The sequence below is a fragment of the Chamaea fasciata genome, unplaced genomic scaffold (assembly GCF_029207755.1).
Source record: "Chamaea fasciata isolate MVZ Bird 193981 ecotype frontalis unplaced genomic scaffold, bChaFas1.0.hap1 SCAF_14, whole genome shotgun sequence".
NCBI lineage: Eukaryota > Metazoa > Chordata > Aves > Passeriformes > Sylviidae > Chamaea > Chamaea fasciata.
Window position 1 is genome coordinate 11,397,306 of NW_027094099.1, and position 19,067 is coordinate 11,416,372.

A 19,067-nucleotide genomic window follows, 5' to 3' on the forward strand; every position below is an offset into this window, starting at 1 on the left:
TCCTGCCCCTGTCTGGTAAATGGGTACAGTGATGTTCCGTCTCACAGATTTTATACTCCTTGAATTAAAAAGATTGCAAAGAAGCAGACTTTTTTTAAAAAAATATTTTATTTAATAATAAAGACTATTATTTTGTTGTTATAAGTCTTATGGATCCTTGAGAACTTATAAGTAACGTCTTGTTTACCCTATAGAAACCAGCACTGCTGCCTATGGAAGTAAATCTGTAGAATAAATTATCTTTTAAATACGAAACTTCAGTTTCCTTAGTTGATGGGACAAGCTCAGCACTTAGGAAAGCACATCACCAGTGTGTACCCTTGCTGGAAAACAATCCACTGGAGCTTTGGTATACAACATTCAAACATTCTGACAAAGTGACAGTAATTTGTAATAAACACTGTGTGTAAACAATTACCTGTGACTTGTTACACTTGTTTGTACAGGCAGCTGGCTAAACAGATCTGGGTGCACTTGTAAACGTCTGTCCCTGTCACACCTGATACTGGAAAACAATTGCTTATATGATTACTCTGAAAAAGTCAGTGTTTTGTACCTGACAGCTGGCAAAGACCGAGTATGGATGCTTACAGATGCAGGGAAAAGAGCCAGAGAAATCAAATGTGATAGTGGTGGTTTTATGACAGCGGTGAGGGCACTTTCATGTCCAATCCTCCCATGAAGGGAGGTCTTCGTGATAGAGTACTTGGCAAAAAACCCCCACTTCTGCTGGTTGAAGGGTCCTGTGGTGGTAGAGGTGAAAGAAAGTCATTTGGGCACACAAGGTCCAAGGAAGAGGCAGAGGTGATTTATGTTCTCGTGGTTTAGCAAGACGGGTGTAAGATGCTGGTACGCTGGAGCAGCTGTGCGGGAGGCGTCCCCACCCTTCGGGCTCTTTACGAGCAGAAACGCGGGGAGCTGGGACCGAGGTGTCACCGCGCACCGGCCCGGAGCCACCCAGCCCGGCAGGCGCTGCCGGGGGCCGCAGGCCGGCACCGGGACACGGCTGTGCTCGGGTCACGGCCGTCACCCCGCGCCCGGGCCGCGCCGGGCAGGGCGGAGCGGGGCCGAGGCTCCCACCGGCTCCGACCCCGCGCCCGCAGGGTCTGCAGCGCCCGCAGGGCGGGCCGGGAGGCGCCTCCGCCGCCGCAGCACGGGCCCGCGGGCTGAGGGCCGGGCGGAGCGGGCCGAGGAGCGGGCGGGGCGGGCTGAGGGCCGGGCGGAGCGGGCCGAGGAGCGGGCGGGGCGGGCTGAGGGCCGGGCGGAGCGGGCCGAGGAGCGGGCGGGGCGGGCTGAGGGCCGGGCGGAGCGGGCCGAGGAGCGGGCGGGGCGGGCCGAGGAGCGGGCGGGGCGGGCTGAGGGCCGGGCGGAGCGGGCCGAGGAGCGGGCGGGGCGGGCCGAGGAGCGGGCGGGGCGGGCCGAGGAGCGGGCGGGGCGGGCTGAGGGACCGGCCCGGCCGCGGCCTCGCGCGGGCGCACTGCGCGCGCCGGGGCAGGGAGGGGCGGGGCGGGAGGGGCGCGCAGGCGCGGAGCGCGCGCCGGGCGGGGCCGCGCGGGAGCCGGTGGGGGGTTCCGCGCGCCCGCGGCCGCCGCCCGCGGGGCCGGTGAAGGGGCGGCGGCGCGGCCGGCGCGGGGTCGGGGCCGGGGCCGGGGCCGGTGCGGGGGCGGTGCCGGGGGCTCTGCGGCGCTGCCGGCCAGCGGCGGCAGCGCTGCCGCTCCCGAGCCCGGCGGCGCACAAAGAGCACCCCCTACACACAACCCCAAACCAACCCCCGCCCCCCACCCCCCCACCGCAAAAACGCACCCCAAGCGCAGCCCCCTCCGCCGGCGCTCAGGTGGGGCTGGCGGCGGGCGCTCGGGGGCGCGGGGCGGGGAGGGGAGCGGCGGCCGGCGGGGCCGGGGCCCGGCATTGTTCGGCAGCCGACAACAAAGAGCGGGGCCGGGCCGGGCCGGGGGGGCAGCGCCGGCCCCTCCGCGCCGCCCCGGCCAATCGCGGCGCGCGGCGGCGGCGCGCGGTGACAGCGAGCGGCGCTTACGCTGCGGCGCCCGGCGCGGCCCCCGCTCCCCGCCCCGCGCCCGCCCGCCTCTCCAGAGCCGTCTGGCTGCAGCAGAGCCTCAGACAGAGGAGGGGAGAGGAGGAAAAAAAAAACGCTGAGTGAGTGGAGTGGAGCCTGGGAGGGGCTCCTTAAAGAAACGCTGCCGCCGCTTGGCATTGTGGCCGGCGAGGAACTCGAGGGGGGGAAGCCATCGGAGCTCCTCTCGCTTATCCTCTTCCCACCCCCCCCACCCCACCCCCAGCCGACAAAAAAAAAAAAAAAGGAAAAAAAAAAAGCCAACCGAAAAAAACCTCGGGGGGGGAGTCGTGGGGGGGGGTCCTGAGAACATCTTATAAACCGGATTGCACTGAGAGGAGGAAAAAAAAAAGCAAAAAAGATACAAAATATACAAGCAAAAGGCAACAATTCCCCGGTCTCCAGCAGTCGCCCACCCTCCCTTCCCTTCTCTCCTGCTGGCCATCTGCCTTGGGTTCTCCTTTGTGTCTGATCTCTTACTACTGAGCCGAGCGCAGGCGGAGGGTGCACCACACACAGGGACTATGCCCAGCTCGCTTTTTGCAGACATGGAGAGGAACGGGAGCGGCGGCGGCGGCGGTGGTGGTGGTGGTGGCGGGGGAGAGACCCTGGATGACCAAAGAGCCCTTCAGATCGCCCTGGATCAGCTCTCCCTGCTGGGGCTGGACAACGACGAGACGGGCTCCATTTACGACAACGAGCCTCGGAAAAAGAGCGTGAACATGACTGAATGCGTCCCGGTGCCCAGCTCGGAACATGTCGCTGAGATAGTGGGGAGACAAGGTGGGTGCCTGCATGCGAGGGGGTGTGGGGGCGCGGGTCTCCCCTCCGCGCTGCCGGGCGGGCGGCTCAGATGCGACACTGGCCATTCTCAGGAACGCTGCAGCCGTGCCGTGGTGGCCAGTGCCGGCTTCCCCCAGACAAAGAAAGTGCAGCAGCAGACGTGATATTTCCGAGGAGTGTTATGCATCAGTTTCGAGATGCACTTTCAGCTGCCGGATTGGGGGGGGGGAAAAATCACGAAAATAATAAAAATCTGTCCTTTCCTCCGGTTGCAAAAGTTAAGATTTGCAAGAGGAAACGGGAAGAAAATGGGAACCTCGGTGCTTCCCCCCCACCCCAAAGTTAGAAATCCTGGATTATTTTTAAGGAAGAGAAATGGAGTGGAGAAGTGGAACAATGGGGTTGGAATATAGCATCCGCAGTGGGGAATATGGCTCGTTCGGTACAGCCACTGCTCCTCACCTTAAGAACTGATTTATTTTTGCAAAAGGGGAGTGCTAAGCAGGAATGTGGACTGGCGGCGGGTGTGTAGGTTTGTGAGGGCTACTTGCATTTTATTTTATTATATTTTTCTGGCGGTGCAGTTTTCCTGCACTTTTTTTTTTTTTTTTTTTTTTTTTTTTTTTTTTTTTTGGCACTCCGTTTTTTATTTTTTTCCCCTGTGTTGCCGACCCTGTGAACTGCACGTTGGGTAGTTTTGGGGCAGTTTGCATGGCAGATGTGTCGGTGGCCACTTGAGATGCCTTTGGGCGTGTGCCAGGGCTGTGGGCTGACATTACTTTACACCGTGACCGAGGCTCCGGGACGAGATGCCAGCGATCACCTGGGGCTGGGGGCAAAATGTTTCGGGTGGGTGTGTTTTGTTTTTTTTTTTTTTTTCCCCTCCTTAGCTGCACCCAAACAATGGGTTGTAACCGGTTCTCCCCCACCACCTCCCCTTCCTCCCCCTCCCCTGCGCCCTCCATCTCCCGCATCTCGTTCCCAGGTTGTAAAATCAAAGCTCTGCGGGCGAAGACCAACACCTACATCAAGACCCCGGTTCGCGGGGAGGAGCCGCTCTTTGTTGTGACGGGCAGAAAGGAAGATGTGGCCATGGCCCGCAGGGAGATCATCTCTGCGGCCGAGCACTTCTCCATGATCCGAGCCTCGCGGAACAAGAACACAGCCCTGAACGGCACCGTTCCCGGCCCCCCGAACCTGCCCGGCCAAACCACCATCCAGGTGCGGGTGCCTTATCGCGTGGTGGGCTTGGTCGTGGGGCCTAAGGGGGCCACCATCAAGCGCATCCAGCAACAGACGCACACGTACATCGTGACCCCGAGCCGGGACAAGGAGCCGGTCTTTGAGGTGACGGGCATGCCAGAGAACGTGGACAGGGCCCGGGAGGAGATCGAGGCACACATCGCCATGCGCACCGGCGGCATCATCGAGCTGACGGACGAGAACGACTTCCACGCCAACGGCACGGACGTGGGCTTCGAGCTGAACGGCACGGGCAGCCTCTGGAGCAAGCCCACGCCGCCCAGCATCACACCCACCCCGGGCCGCAAGCCCTTCTGCAACTACCGCAACGACAGCTCCAGCTCGCTGGGCAGCGCCTCCACCGACTCCTACTTCGGCGGCGGCACCGGGGGGGGCGGCAGCGCCCGCCTGGCCGACTACAGCCCCCCGAGCCCGGCGCTGAGCTTCTCGCACAACGGCAACAACAACAACAACAGCGCCAACGGCTACGTGTACGGCGGGGGCGGCGGCGACGTCCTCTCCTCCCCGGACTGCTGCTCCGAGCTGCCCTTCGACTCGCCGCCCGGCTTCGACCTGGCGCCCGCCCCGCCGCCCGGGGCCGCCCTCCTCTGGCCGCAGTTCGAGCGCGGCCCCGCCGCGCCGCCCTCGCCCGCGCCCTCGCCCGCCGCCGCCGCCGCCTTCCCGGGCGCCGCGCCCGCCAATGCCAACCTGGCGCTGCTGGTGAGCGGCCCCCGGCGCGGCGCCGCCCCGCCCCCGGCGCGGCTCTCCCCGCCCCTGCACGGCAGCGCGGCCGGCACCGAGCACCCGCTGGCGCGGCGGGTGCGCAGCGACCCCGGCGGGCGGCTGCTGGCCGCCTCCTACCCGCTGTACGCCAACGGGCTGGGCGCCCACCTGCCCGGGCTGCCCTCCGACTCCTCCGCCTCCTCCTCGTCCTCGTCCAGCTCCTCGTCCAGCTCCTCCTGCTCCTCCTCTGGCGTGCGGCGGAAGGGCAGCCGCGACTGCTCGGTGTGCTTCGAGAGCGAGGTGATCGCGGCTCTGGTGCCCTGCGGCCACAACCTCTTCTGCATGGAGTGCGCCAACCGCATCTGCGAGAAGACGGAGCCGCAGTGCCCCGTGTGCCACAGCGCCGTCACCCAGGCCATCCGCATCTTCTCCTGAGCGCCGCGGGCCGGGGGGAGCCCGGGCCGGGCCGGGCACGAACGGGGGGGGCCGGCGGGGCCGGGGCCGCCGCCCGCCGAGGGGTGCGGGGCTGCGGCCGAGGGAGGGCTGGGGGGTGGTGGTGTGACAGCGGGTGCATGCTATAAATAATAACGGGCGACTCCATTCTAGTGCTAGGCTAGTTTTTACACTGTACTTTAATACGAAGCTTCCAAAACTCCCCTTTTTTTATAAACAAACGAACAGAAAAAAAAAAATAGAAAAAAAAAATTGAAAGTAGAAGATGCTTATGATGATGACAATGGTGTGTGGACTGTTAGTAAAACGTGCTGGTAGTTCTAGGATGCTTATTACAAAATAATTAAATCTATGGTGGATACTTTTCTGAATGTTCTTGAAAGGGCAAGAAGTTCCTGTGAAAAACCATGATACTGCAGCTTTATCAGACTTTAAAAAAGAAAAAAGAAAAAAAAAACCAACAAAACTGTAACATATCTCTTATATATATTAAAAACGTTTAAAGGTTTTAAAGATAAATTGCATTAATACAGATTGAAGTATTTTATTCTTTTTTGACTTGAAAAATTATATTTCATATTGCAAAGATGTTTACAAGTATTTTAATTTAAGTTCAGTGAACTTTTTGTAGCTGGGTTAAATCTTTTTTATTTTAGTATGGCCTTATGGCAAAGAACACTGTATTATTTTAATATCACACAATTGTGAACAGAATTACAAACCATAAAATGTGTAATGCTTTGAACAGTATTCTGTTGGGATGGAGATTTTATAGGTTCAGAAAAAAATCTTTTAAATCTGCTTCACCCAGCATATTTTCTATTCAGTGATATAAAGCATATTTTATTCTATATTATTACAAAAATGGAAATGTATAAACATATGTCAAAAGGAACTGTTGAAGCTTTCTAACATTTGTATAAATAGAATTCAGTGGAAATTACAAAAATTCTGTTGCACCACTATAGTTTTAGTATTTCTATTTTAATACATTTGTTTACCACTTGTTTATGTATATGTAGGTGACGTTACTTGAGCTTAAATGTACTTTACTGAGCAAAGTTTAAAAACAAAGTATATTTTATTTTATGATAAAGGGCCTTTAACCTCATGGTCAAATACTAATATTATATTTGCTGAGACAAGATTTGAAATTGTATCAAGAGTTTTATTTTTCTGACATTTAAAGTTCTACATAATAAAAGTAAAACTTAAGTAATGGTGCTACTTCATGTTTTTTTAAGTATTTCTATATAAATAAAATAAAATATTACAGAAAAAAATGGTACTGTGTGTGGTGATTTGATTTCCTGTGCTGAGATTTTTTTTCTGGAATTATTGTTTCCTGCTTGTATCAATGAAACATGTTGGAGTTTAAATTGTGTCATGCTAATGGTGTCATGCTAGTGTTGCTGGAACTCATGCAGGCTTCCAGAATAATCCTGCCAGCTATCGTATCGTATAACATGTTTTTAAGGAAAAGAATATTTGTTTGGTTTTTTTTCTTTTAATATGTGTTATGTTGCTGGGGATTTCCACAGCAAAAAATACTATTTTTTTCATCATTTTTAGTCATGAAAAGTACTTGGGTTTGTATGAATTGTTACTTTTGGCAGACCAAACATGGGAAGTAAGAAACTGAAAAGGAGCTGAAGGAGAGAGCAGGGGAGGCTCCTTTGTTGCAGGGTGCTGATGGAGGCTCCTGGCTCTGCCGTGCCCAGGGACCGCATCCCAAACTTGGTGTTTCTGGAGCAGAACAGGGGCTGCAGTAGCCTCCCTGAGCCCTTGACAGTGCTTCTTGGTATGTGGCAGTTGTGGCTGGGGTGATTGCTGTTGACAGGCTTATTAGAATAAAGGATTTATCACCGTGTGGAGTTGGTTTGGCTCTGCTGGTGCCCGCAGTGGCGTTGGGGCGAGGGCAGCTCAGCCGAGCCCACGGACACGCTGGGCCAGCCCCCAGGACTTTTGCTGCTCCGTGTGGTCCATGGGGGTGGAGTGGCTGTTAGAGCAGACTGTAGAAGGTGCTGCACATCACTAAACGTTTCTCTTTGAGCTTGCCATTGCCCTTTTCAGTGGGTGAGTGAAAACAACAAAGGAAACACAGAGTGCGTGGCATATTTCATGTGCTTTACTTTGTGCTTAGCAGTGTATGGGCAGAGCTGCTCTGCTCCGATCTCCTTTATGGACTCCAGAGCTGCTGGTTGGGTGGGAAGGGGGAGGAGGGAGGATGCGGCAGGGGATGATGGGATCTCTTTGTTTGATTTGATTTGATTTTTGCTCCTTTCATCGAACTGTGGTTGTGGTATCATCTGATTTATAGAGTTAAGATCCCTCACTGAGTGTTGCTTCTATCTCAGGAATCTTGAAGGTTTGGAAGGGGGGAAAAGTCCCCCCACCCTAGTGCTGTGGAAAAGAATCCAGAGAGTGGCAGAGAAGATGTGTTTAAATGCATAAGCGGTACAGACACTGAAAAAACCCTTGGCAAAATCAGTTACTTTAGAGACATCAGGAAGTTTAAGTCCATGTGTATATTTTCTTGATGGCGGGTGTTTAGGAATTGCTCTCGAGATGAGTCAATCAATTTCTCATGTCTGTGTAAACATCCTGCGTGGTTTTCAGGGGAAAGTTGTGAAAATGGCTATAAATAAAAAAGTGAATTTGATCACTTTGCTTGATTTTCAAGCTTAGTGAAACTGAAAGGTAAATAAGATGAACGAAAATTGAAAACTAAACTCTCCTCCTTTTCCTTCCCATGATGTACAATGCTGCGTGTGTCCCCCGTGTTGGCAGTGGTGTTATTGAGGCTGTGAGCAGCCTCTGGAGAGCAGGCCCTGGCCAGCAGCTTGGGGAATGCCCTGGCCTGGGCTGCCAAGCCTGTCAGTAAATCCAACTGGCCTCGTTGTCCGTGGTCATCTTGCAGGACTTGCCATTTCTTTTCCAGAAACAAAGGCAATCCCCTCTTGGTCCATAGCTCTGGCTGCCTTTTCAGCCTCTGCACTCTGCTTCAGCCCCTTTACATGCTCCACGTGCGTGTTGTCTCAGGAGGGAAAGACAAAATGTAGTGCCTTAAAAATGAATTGCATTCCTTTCCTTTGGGAATTATTCTGCCTGCAGAGGGACCAGTCTGGATTACTCTTGCTTTGTCACCCAATGAGTGCCTTTTGCCCAGTCTTCCAAACCTGATGCCCCATGGTGGTTGCAGAGCCAGGGGGGCTCAGCAGCATTCACCCACCCGAGGTCCCTCCACTCCCTGGACCCTCCACTGCTGACAGGGCTGGCGCATGCCCCTCTCTCTATTGGAGGGAGTTTCAGGGTCTACTGGCGCAAGTGGTGTCCATCATGCTGTGTCTCATCGCTTGCTGGGTTGCCCTGATGTGCCCTGAGCCCAGGTCTGCTCCCAGTGTGGGGTGTAAATCCCCATCCTTGGCTGGCAGAGCTGAGCGCATGGGAGCACAGACAGTGTGGGGAGGAACGTGCAGGCTGCCCATGTGCTCTGCCCCCCGGATTTATGCTGTAGGTCAGTCCCTCAGGCTGCAGAGGCCATAAATCAGTGCAGAATTTGTCCCAGGGTCGAGAGCCATATGGTGTGCAGGAGCAGGAGAGGAAGAGGGATGCCCACGCCAAAGGAGAATAAAGGCCTGTGTTCGGGGTCAGAATATTTCAAAGCCTGAGAAGGGGGCAAAGTTCAGTTTCTAATTGAGTGCTTTGAAATATATAGATGTATATAGTCAATGTTTATCTTCCAGAACAAAGCTCACTTTGTTTGTCCAGTGTTCGTGTGTCGGTGCTGGGAGCTGTTCCTGGGGCTGTCCAGCTCAGAGCTCCTCCTGCTCTGGGGCTGCTGGGGCTGTGGGTGCCCCTGGCACGTGCCAGCAGCCTGGCCCTGCTGGCCCAGCCCTTGCTTGGAGGCCCTGGTGAGGACCTGCACATCTGGGGGAGTTTCCTGGCTTTCCCAACACATTTGTATGGTTCCCAGTGCATGTACACATCATTATCTCAAACCAGGGTACATTTACATATGTAAGAATTATTATATACAGAGTCCTAAGCTTAATTATTCCTCTGTCCGTATCTTGTACTTCACAGAATTTGCATAACAATCAGACATCAAAGCCAGAACACTTCACTGGAAGAAAGGTCTTTCCGCTATATTATTTTAATAAAATAAATTATAATGATCAATTAAATCTAAATTTACGCTTTAGATTTTTTTTTCCTGTGAATCCATTGAAATGAGAGTTAAAAGCAAACTTTAAATTTAGTAATAAGAATCTAACACAGTAAGGTATTTAAATCAAAATGCTTTTTGTTTGATATTTCTCCCTCCTCTCTGCCCACCCGCTCACCCATCTTTTTTTGTCCATTCTCCTTGTCTTGCCATTTTGGAAGTTGAAATGATGCTTTGCTGTCTCTGAAGTGAATGTGGATTCTGCTGCTGGAAGAGCACGCTGGTGAGTATTGCGTTTAATTGATCTAGAAATAGCAAAAAGGAATTATTCACCCTGCCTCTGCTAATTTGTGTTTCCTGTAACTCGAGTTGTCTTTCGGGTTGAGACGATTTAATTAGAGAAGAAAGACTATTTTAAATCTAAGGTAGGCAAGGGAGGCTTCAGTCTGTATAATCATTTGCATTTCTGGTTTACCTGTTTATGACAGTCTACCTGGCAAGCGCCGAAGGGCCCGGGTTTGCAGGTGAATATGAGCTCTGTGCAAGGGTCAGTGATGGGGGAAGACACTCCCAACTTCTGTGTTCTCTTGCTTCATACTCAGGAAATATAGAGAGTTATATATAAATGTGATCATACCTCCAATATGTACTTGTGTACACAACCGTCTGCATAGAATCATCCAGAGAAATCACAAATTAGAAAGTCTTTCCCTTTTTAGTGCACTAGTGTTAGCAGAAACTTGCTGTAATTATGGAAAAACTTTTATTGCAGTTTTATTACCTAATATTAAGGTTTTTAATGAAGCTTTCACAGTTGGATATATAAAATAATTATATCTCATCTAAGTTTTATCTTTGATTAAAAAGCAAGAAGCTTATTCGGTCTCGGTGAGATAGGTTCTATCATGATGTGCTTCTGCTGTGATGAAGCTGTATCAAAACTATCCAGGCACTTGGTGTATGGATTGTTCTTTAATGTTATCTGTGCAGATAGAGCACGTGCAGCTCTGACTGTGCCCCAGGTATATACATGCATACATGGACAATACTGGGAACACCACAGACCCCTCTTCTTTTGGGATTTGTGCAGTCTTGGGAAATAGCATCTATCATGAGAAGCTGAATTTGTGGCCTTAAGGAATACCAGGTGGGGCTGCAGAAACCATGAGTATCTGCCCTGAGTTGCATTGTTCTGAGTTTAGGGCTCCAGCAAAGAGTAGGATTTAGTTCCCCTCATAAAGTAAAGGGGCAAGCAAGGTTTGTTAGCACACATACACTTATCCAGGGCACACAGGTACTATCTCTCCCTGATGTGGGTCTGTTAATTCTTTTTGTTAGGGAATTTCTTTTTGCCCTGTCTTTTGTAACTACTTACAGCTCCCCACTGCTAAGACGATTATTGTTTAAGAAAATCAGTCAGTTAAATACTTCCGTATTAGGTGCATCTTATACCTCTGCCATGACAAATGTGATTGATTAACTGTTTTGAGAAATGTATAACCTTTGATAAGATTGCACCAAGAGAAGTGCTTTGTTAGTTTTCTATGGAGAAAAATGTTTGTTAGTTAATGGAGAACAGAAAGAGATTTTTGATGTTCCTCATTACTGGTTTTCCACTTGTGATGGAGATAAAATACAGTAAAGTGCTTTTTCCTCTTATGTACAAGAGCACTTCTGCCTTTCATACCTGGTAGAATTGTGTGGCCCACTTTGTATTAGTATGAATAGCAATTGCCTTGTAAATGTGATGGCCATGAATGGGTGAACAGTCTGTCATCTCTTATTTTGTCCTTTGTCTTTATGTTTTATTCACTTTTACCCTCTACAAAAGAGCTTTAATTTAGACCTGAGACAACAGTAGTGGTGCTCCAGTTCATTATAGATCTAGTGGCAGTTTTATTTCATTTTGATGTTCTTTATATTTTGATGAGTATACTAAACAGTAGAGCCATTTTAATCCAAAGAAAATTTCAATGAGAGCATGACCTGTAAACAGTGGTTTTGTAAGAGTCACAAAAGTTTCTGTTACACATTTGGAAATTATTTCCATGATTTAACTGCAAAGGGCAAGTAAATCACCTCCCTCTAAGAGTTAGAAAAAAGGAGTGTTTTTCAAGATCTTTAGTTCTGTTAACTGACTCATTGTATCATCTCTGCTAATTAATTTCACCTTTTCTATGCTTCAGGATTTCCATCTGTGAATGAACTAATGACACCTAATTACAGGCAGTATTGTGAAGATTAATGAATTGACATTATTGAAGTATCCTGAGGTGGAAGTCCTGATGTAAGTACAAAGTACCATTACTGATGCTTCCTAATTAATCAGTTCACAATATCCAGCATGTGGAATCACGTTGGTCTAGAGCAAACAAACACTGGATTGTATTTGCAATCCGTGGGTGTTTTGGTTTTTTGTTTTTTTTTCCAGTTTTCTGGTTTTACATCTTATTTGAATGATCTTTTTTGGTGAGTGTAAGAATCTCTCATCCTCCCATGGCACGTAGAGGTGAGATGAGCTTGACTTAGAAGAAGAACCTGGTCCCAGTGATACATGTATCATCCTGTGGATACAGAAAAGCAACTTCAGCCTGCCATTTTCTTGCCTCCTCTGGTGTAACATTAGTAACACTTTAAACATGATGTCCTTTTAAATGTGGATGGAAACCTTAGAGTTACAAAGGATCCAGAATCCCAGGGCTGGCTGGCTATTCCTGCAGGTGAAGGGAGGAGTGATGTCGTATGCCAGGAGGGGTTGGAAGGGAATTGATATGAAATTATTCGTAATTTATGTGGATAATAAGGTCCATTCTTACTCCTCATGGCTGGTCTGCTGTTTCCATAAAGATATGGCTACAACTGTGCAGGTCTTGCACATGTTTAAAAATGGAAAAATAATGATAAGAAGAAAAGCTGGAAACAGCTGAATTTGTCTGAGCTTTGCTCTAATTAAGTAGTATGAAACATGTACCTAAATTCTCGTAATTTTGAATACATGGTTGACAAAAGGGATGAATGCAGTTGTTGCCTGTATCAATTTCCAGGGACCAGTCGCATTCCTAAATGTCTCGATACACTTTTTGTTGGAAATAGAAGTCACAAGATATTTTTTGGAATTATTTGTAACTGTTACACAAGTGCAGACAGGGAGGTTTAAAGTTTCACAAACATTTGTATTTCTTTCTGCTTATGTCACTTCTTTAAAAAAAAGAGTCTATCACGTGCAATTATGGAACTGCTTTGTGTTTCACACAGTTGAAGATGTTTTCAAGCCACAAAAATGTAATTTTCTATGAGTAATTTAAATTACAACCCCACTCTGGCAGAAAATGTCTTCAATCTTTGGAGTCACTTGGTTCTTGGAAGGCTCTTCCTTGGCTGTGCAGGAGGTCAGACTTTTAAGGAGAGAATCTGTGCACAAATGTGCAGTGCTGCTAATGAGAGGAATTTCACACTTCTTCCCTCTGCCTCAAGCTCCGTGTTCATCCTGCCGGCTGCTGCCTCTGAAGCCTTTGGAATTAGATGCTATAATGAGTGCTGGGCCATCACTGAGTGGTGCAGCCACACGGTGGAACTCTAGCTGGGGAGATGGCTTCCAGAAGGTAGGGTCACCCCCTCTGCAAAAACGAGTAGTACTTAAAAGTGGGGTCTCCTGTTTGTTTCTGAGTGCATCTCAGCTCTGTGGCTGCCCTTCCTCTTCCCAATGGTGATTTTCAAGCCAAACAGCCCTTTCATCATTGCACTGGCTTAGCAGCAAAGTTGTCTGCTGATAATAGCAGGCTTCACTTCTTCCCCAGCTAACTGGTAGTCAGGCAGCCAAAGAATGGCCTATCCAAAATTAGGATATGCTCAATGCACCATCACTGGTGTTGTTCCCATCAGCCTAATTACATGACTTTTGGGTCAGACAATGTCTCATTGTGTGGCCCTTGGCAGCTACCGGACGCCTAATGCTGCATGAATGTCTAATGTGGAGTTTGATGGCTATGACCGAGGCTGCAGTTCCACACTGGAATTGAAAACATCCGTGTAGTTTCCATAGAAAACCAGGTCAATGGTGCTTCCATAAAGCATTAGCCCCAGGGAAAGCTGTTGGTTGCTTGTTGCCTGTACAAATCTGTGCAGGGTGGGCAGTTTACGGTGCATTTCTCTTTCAGGTAAGTGACAATTAAGGAGCCAGATTGATTTAGTCTTTAGTGACCTAATTCAGAATCCTAATTTATGGGAAGCACCATCCCTCATCCATTTATCTCTATCTTTTCTTCTATTTTGTGCATTTAAGAACACTTGTGAAGTATCCTACGAACACTGCAAGCACAATGAAGACAGTTTTGTACCCAGAGGTTTAAAAAAATCATTTTATGTTTTCTTTGACTGTAAAAATTTTCAGTAGAACTACCCTATCTTTATGCTTCCTGTAAAAACCTGCCTTTTTTATAGGCAAAAGCAAGGTATGAACGTAAAATGCAATTCATTGTAGATGAAGGCTATAATATGCTTGTTCATTTCAAAGGAGAATGTATAACTAATTACATTTTAATTGAATCTCTAACGTCAACAGCTGTTTTTAAAGGATCTTTTAAAGCTACATTTATTTTTAGTATTTAGTATAAGATCGTCCTTCTTTGCACGCATCTCTCTTCATGCATTATTGCCTTTTAGAAAGTTTTCTTTCTTTTAAAGAATCAGTTAACACTAGCATACATTAAAGACTAAGCTGGTAAAACTTGGTTTTAAGATGCTTGGTATGACTTTTCTGTGTCAAGAGGAAAAAAACATGACACCACCAAAACACTCCTTGTTCTCTTTTCCTCCCAGAATAAGAGGTTCCAGTTGCAGCCCAAAGTGCCAAGGCCAGTTCTCGGCTGCTGGTGGTTTATGCTGGCTGGCTGTTATCAGTTCCTCCACAAGGCAGCTGCTAAATACAGTAAATGACACCAGTATCTCATCAGACTGAGGGAGCTACACTGATTAAGTCCCCGTTAAATCAACAGCATCTGTGAGTATCCTTTAACTTAGAGGGATTGAAAACAATTAACTGCTGTTCACATGAAAAAAAACTTCATTAAACTTACAGTTTCACATATCAGAGCTTGGTTCTGTTGATTTTCTGGGACATGTGTTAAAGACAAATCCACCCCCCAACACCTTCTCTCTGCTCTCACCAGAGGGGTGGTTCATGTCCCAGTGGGTTTGCAGGGAACCTGTGTCTTCCTGGTCAAGAGCAGCTCTTTCCCTACACATGCTGGGATTCCTGCAGCTATGGAATTTACCCTGAGATAAGTTACCCTCTTCCACAGATGATACCCTCCTCTGCCTCTCCACCATCTCTCCTCTGGAGAACTGGATGGTTTTGTATGATTCAGAATCTCAAGCACTCCAGAAATGGAGGGAATTATCTGAGAGATGATTGCTGTATTGCTGTGCAGGGATATGTAGCTAATATCAGTTTATTGTTTTCTGTATAATTCTGTAGCTCTATAAATTCTGCTCTATTTTTCTGTAAACATCAAAGCCCAGTAATCATGAGAGCCCTGTGTTGGTTTTGGAAGGTAGTTCCATTAAAGATTGAAATGGCAGTGTAGTTGCTAAAATTTCATAAGCAATAAATAAAAATTCATTATCCCTTGCAAAAATCTAGGAAGTGGGCTCAGAAAGACTTGACATCTGAGGCTAGGATAGTAATTGATGTAGTGGCAGTAAAATAATTACAAATCAGAAAAAAAATGGTGAATCTTCTAGTTAACACCTGCAAATGCATGTTGATTGTGTTTTCACTGATAAATGGAGGTTTGTGGGACCCATGATTTGCAAGAGAAGAGTTGACCCCTTGTATTTTAGTGTTAAGTTTCTCTTCTCTCCTTATAAGTGCACTGCTTCTGATTTTGATTATGTTAGGCGAGTGTAAATCACAGTTAACACTGTGACATTGCTGTAATTGCAAATATCAGGTGTCAGTGTATTTGAGAAAAAATCAGACCAGTTTGGTCAGATTCCTAGGAGGGACAATCTCTGAAAGCAGTGTAAATTCATGAGAATGATGGGGACTATCTCTATCCTGATGCTGCTGTAAATGAGAGCTGAATCTGACCAGCTTAGCGCCACAGCTTAAGTAGGATTTTTAATGAAGCATGCAACAGCTCTTACAGAAAAAGAGCTTTTTTTGTTTCGATAGTGTAAAGCAGACAGAAATCCTAAGATGTGTGGTTTTCCTTCAGCACTTCAGTGTCCACTTCTGACGGATAGGTCAGCCATTCCTGGAGCAGCTCAAACCATTTTAATGCACTGATGGGGCAGCTGAGACTAAAAATGATCCTTGGGGAGTTTGACTTAGCTCTTAGACACTCCTGGCTTGCTGTATTAGGGTGCTGTGAAGATAAGTTAACTGCCATTAAAACACGTTTAAAATTCTGGATTGGAGAGCTCAATAGAAATGTGAAGTGTCTTGTTATGTTAGATGTTCTGGAATTAGCACCGTGGTTTATCCCTAGCATTCAGCAATAATTTCTCTGTGCTGGGGCAGAAAAACAGATCCAGTAAGAAACGTGCCACAGCTGGGCTGATGGAGGCTGCAGTGAAACAGCGTTTTGATTTGTTAGGACTTTGCTTAATGTGTTACTATTTCTTCTTGTTAAAGCTGATTGAATCACATAAAACTGAATTCCAGGAGCTGAATAGCTACATGGCTTTGTATTAGGAGACATACCCATCACTACAGGATTGCTTTCCTGGTGTCAACAGCCCATGTTGAATACCAACAGCAGCATCTCTATACCAGGGATGTTCTTCTGTACAGCTGGGAAAATGCACAACCCTTTGTGCAAGATAAACATGCCTTGCATGCTGAGTTGTTGAAAAGTGTAACTTGACTGGTGTAATTTTCAGTAACATTTACCAGTGGGCTCTATATACTGACTCTTAGACCTACTGGCATGTTGGATTGCCATTGCTAGCAGATAATGCAGCTTTTATTTGTGTGTGTGTGTTTGCATAGGTAACACTTTTTTAGCAGAGACCTCCTGCATGGTGTTTTATCCAACCTCTCTTGTGCTATTCACCTCTCAGCTCAGGGTTGTGTGCAGATGAGCTGCAGCAGATGGGCTGTGCAGAGAGACAGTGAGGATTCGTCCTGCCACAGTGAAACTCTTGGAGGATCAAAAGTCACCCCAAGCAATCTGAGCCAATACAGGCTTTCTTTCTGATCTCAGTGGATGCAGGCTTTTCCTGCCATGTACATTTACTGCCTGCACAGCAAGGAAATATTTCATTGCCTGTGTGCTCACACACATGAAGATACCTGGAGCAAGTATGTTGTGTGTGGCTGAGAACACAGGCAACAAGGGTTGTCTCTGTCAGAAACATGCTTTTCCTGCTCTGAGGGCTATTCAGGTTATCTGTGTATAATATCATGAGCTGGAAGAGAAAGGGGGTTTGTGTCCTTTGAAGAAACTCCTCCAGTTTCTCTTCTGTCTCTCTTCAATGTGATACATCACTATTTACATTTTTAAAATTCGTTTCTTTCCCCCACCCTCTTCTTGCTCCAATCTTTCAGGCAGTTTGAGTCTGGCTTTGGGCTTGCTGGGGGTTGGAGATTTAAATTTCAATGTGTTACTGGATTTTTTGGCTCTGCAGCAGAAACCAGCCTGTCTCAAAATGGCTCCTCTTTGCATTAGACTCTGCCAAGTCAATAAGTGCACTGACGCACTTATTAAAAGCTTGGTTATTTATTCATTTCCTGTATGCTATCTTTAGGTGTACACCTGGATTTGGAAATGATCAGTCATGTTCTTTTCACGTTGTCTTTCTCTTTCTGTTCTCTTATGTCAGCATGGAAAACCATGGTGTTGGTACTGGACTCATCTCTGGAAAACAGGGTTTCCAACCTATTTATCTGTATGGATTGTCTTTCTGGATTATCTTTTCTGCTTTTCTGATGAAAACCTTGAAGGTGTCATGGCCTTTCTTTTCTTTCCTTCCTGACTCACAAAAATATTGCAAAACTTTCCTATTTACAGACCTGACAAGCAGCTACCTGAGTGTGTTGAGCACTTGCAGGCACAAAGTGAGAAGTTAAAGTCAGGGGAGAGAACTGGGTGGAATAAAACTTCTGAATCCAGACCTTCCAGTCACACAGTGAGATGTGTTTTATTTCAGAGAAATGAGCATTTGCAATCACCTGAATAATTTGCTGGTACCTATCTAAACAGGTGTTGCTAAGCCTCCTAAATTCAAATAGTTTAATTTTGAGGGAAAACCTGCTGGTACAAACCAGTCTGGAGACACTCTTCTGCATGCAAATGGGAGAAGGGAAGGCTTGTTTAGAAGTATAAATGTAACAGACAGAGGAAAAGGGGGGAAAGTGAAGAAAGGATGGAAAAGCAACAGAGGGAAAAGCCAAGTGTTGGGTAAAAAGCCTTCCTTGGAGAATTCACATCATTGTGGTGACTGCACTGAGGACCACCAGCTCTGCCCTCTAAAAGCTGCTTGACTATTGGAAATGAATGGGAAATTCTCTTTTAGATTAGTTGATGCCTTAGATGGCACAAAACCAGGCACTTTCCATTCTGTAAATTTAATTCGCTTTTTTTTTGGCATAAAATTTGATTAGACTCCAAGAAATTTCTTAGAATTTCAAGAGAGGGGATGTGATGCAGTGCTGGGGCATGGCAAAGGTACATTTTCACAGGTGTTCTGATCATTAATGAGGAGCTTTTCATGATACAGGTTATCACCTGGTGAGATAAATGTGATCTGAATCAAGATGCGGTACAATCACACTTCTGTCAAATTAACCTGGAGGAATGATGCAAAGTTTATGCAGTTTTATGTTTTCAGATTAGTTTTATGCCTACTGTGGGAGGACAGCTGACAGTGAGCCAGGCAAGGTTAGCAGCTGATCAGGTGTAAAGTCTTCCAGTACAGAGTCGCCCCAATAAATTTTTTAAAAGAAGTTAGCAAAGGTAAAGTGAATTTTCCCAGTGCTCTCCATCCAGTGGTCACAATGTTGTGTAATACCATAAAAGCAGATTTAGCTTCTCTTTAGGTCACCAGCACAGCTCCCTGAGGTTCAATTTTCTAGACCTAAGCAGGGGCTTAGGTGACCCCAGGCTGAGCTCAGCACATCAAGAGGCAGCCTGGCAGGTATCATAAATGTTTGTATGTGCAGAGCCTCATACTGCATCCTAATAGTGATGCATTTTTAGAAACCTTTATGCAAGTTATAATTCTGATTATGTTTCTGGTACAGCAAACTGGAGAAGAATGAGCTCCCCTGAAATGGCAGGTTAATATCTGAATTTGTATCAATGCTGGTTGCATTCCCTGGAGCCAGCTGTTAAAATCTCTGCTGGTTTCCAAATGAGTGTTAAAGGCTTACTCTACTCAGCTCCTTCTTCCCTCTGTGTCTCCTCCAGGAAAGCTCTGGCTGCAAAAGGGGCCCAGAGCTGAGGGAATGGATATCCCATGTGGGATCACTGAGCCCAGCATGTTATTCTTTATTCTCTCAAAGACTGAAAGTCATTAAAAGTAAAGATGATGGATAAGTGGTTTTTAATCAAGAGCTGTCTTTAAGTGGGTTCAATCGTGAAGTGGTAAAGGGTTAGAGAGGCTAATTTCCTTGTTATAAAT

General features: G+C 47.4%; 1 protein-coding gene across 1 annotated transcript; it reads left to right on the forward strand.

Annotated features, from left to right (window-relative positions):
- The first annotated feature begins 1,636 nt into the window (after positions 1–1,636).
- MEX3B (mex-3 RNA binding family member B) lies at positions 1,637–6,540 on the forward strand. Its single transcript, XM_066196247.1, has 2 exons — positions 1,637–2,854; positions 3,840–6,540. Exons 1-2 carry the CDS (start codon positions 2,596–2,598, stop codon positions 5,252–5,254), a joined length of 1,674 nt encoding a protein of 557 aa, XP_066052344.1. The 5' UTR covers positions 1,637–2,595; the 3' UTR covers positions 5,255–6,540.
- The last annotated feature ends 12,527 nt before the right edge of the window (positions 6,541–19,067 follow it).